The sequence below is a fragment of the Trichinella spiralis genome (genome assembly GCF_000181795.1).
Source record: "Trichinella spiralis strain ISS 195 chromosome Unknown Scfld5014, whole genome shotgun sequence".
Classification (NCBI taxonomy): domain Eukaryota; kingdom Metazoa; phylum Nematoda; class Enoplea; order Trichinellida; family Trichinellidae; genus Trichinella; species Trichinella spiralis.
The window spans coordinates 1-1,377 of record NW_003531953.1 but is presented as its reverse complement, the minus strand read 5'-3'; the positions used below and the strand labels follow the sequence as shown (position 1 = coordinate 1,377).

General features: G+C 32.2%; 1 protein-coding gene across 1 annotated transcript; it reads right to left on the bottom strand.

The window, feature by feature from the left end:
* Positions 1–103: 103 nt before the first annotated feature.
* Tsp_14794 (eukaryotic translation initiation factor 2C 1) lies at positions 104–1,337 on the bottom strand (the record flags this gene model as incomplete). The annotated part of the gene is made up of 6 exons (XM_003367005.1): positions 1,242–1,337; positions 1,019–1,076; positions 799–845; positions 584–711; positions 363–510; positions 104–291 (listed from the first exon to the last, which is right to left on the bottom strand). Coding segments are annotated over exons 1-6 (665 nt in total), but the record flags the coding sequence as incomplete, so codon positions are not given.
* Between the last annotated feature and the right edge of the window lie 40 nt (positions 1,338–1,377).

The following is a 1,377-nucleotide window of genomic DNA, read 5'->3' as shown; positions in this document are numbered from 1 at the left end:
AAAATGAAATTTCCTTGAACTGGCTTTGAATGATTTCGACAATCTGAAATTATTCAATTCATTTTCAAAAGTCATAAATTAAAATTGCTAAACAGAAATTTACTCGAATATTGGAGATGAACGCCCTTGTGCAAACAATATATCCAAAAATTGAATTGGACCCTTTTTACGTTCATCCAGTGAACCGGCTTCTGCATTTCGAAAGTCCAAATGAACCAGACCAGTGAATTTAATCAAAATTGACAACTCTGATGGCTTATTTTCTCGAGCGGTTTTGAAGGAAAATTTTTCCTTAAAATATAAAAATATTCATATTTAATAATTACAATTTATAAAACTCTGGATCAATTTTTAAAACGAACCGTATCTGCTTTTTCACTGACTTGCTTCAAATGTAATTTGTCAACTGTAAACAAAGTATTCATTCCATCGTATGCTAATTTAAATGGATCACCAAAAATATCTGAACGCTTCACTGCATATGCCCAAAATATGTCACGATTGTCATCACTCCAACAGAAAATAAAAACACATTAAAACTATAATAAAACTTGACAACAAATTAAAATCGAACCAATTCAACTTTAAACGCGGATGTTGTATGTCGATGTGATATCTGTTAACCATAATATCACCTTTCTGTAATTTTATCAGTGGAAAATAATTGCATGCTAATTTTATCGGCTTGCCAACAGTCCCGTATCCAGGTCGCTTCACTAATTCTTTCTAAAAAGCCCCCACCGCATCAACAACAACAACCATAGTAAATAATTTAATAAAACACTAAATAATACTTACTAAACGTAACTGCAACACTTCATCTGCAGCTACATTCGTATCTTGGCCTAAAAGTAATTCAGTGATTAAAAATTGCTCAACAGTTGCTGAAATAAGATGCGGTTCATGAACTTTGCTAAACATATTTTTCAGTTAAGCTACCACTTTTTCAAAAATTAAAAATCAAACAACAATGGACGATGCTATTCAACATTTTACATAAAATAACAACAATACTTACTTTGTTCACACATTGGAAGCAATACAAGTTGAGAATAGAATAGCAACAACAGTTTACTCTGCAAATGAACGCTGATTTACAGTAAGCACAGTAATCAAATTGTACCTAATCTTTGGTTCAACTGAAACTATTAATCGTGCTTAAGCTTAAATAAATCAAGAAAAGAACAAAATAGAATTTTCTGTGATGGTCGAATATTAAAAATATGCCAACAAGCGTGAACTTCAACTTCAAATGGGTAGCGTTCGTTTTCACTTACAGTAATGATTGCCTCCACATCACGTGATAGCACATTTATTTTTTCAATACCCATTCGCATCAATTTTCACTGTGATGGGGCATTGCTCTGAGACGAGCTA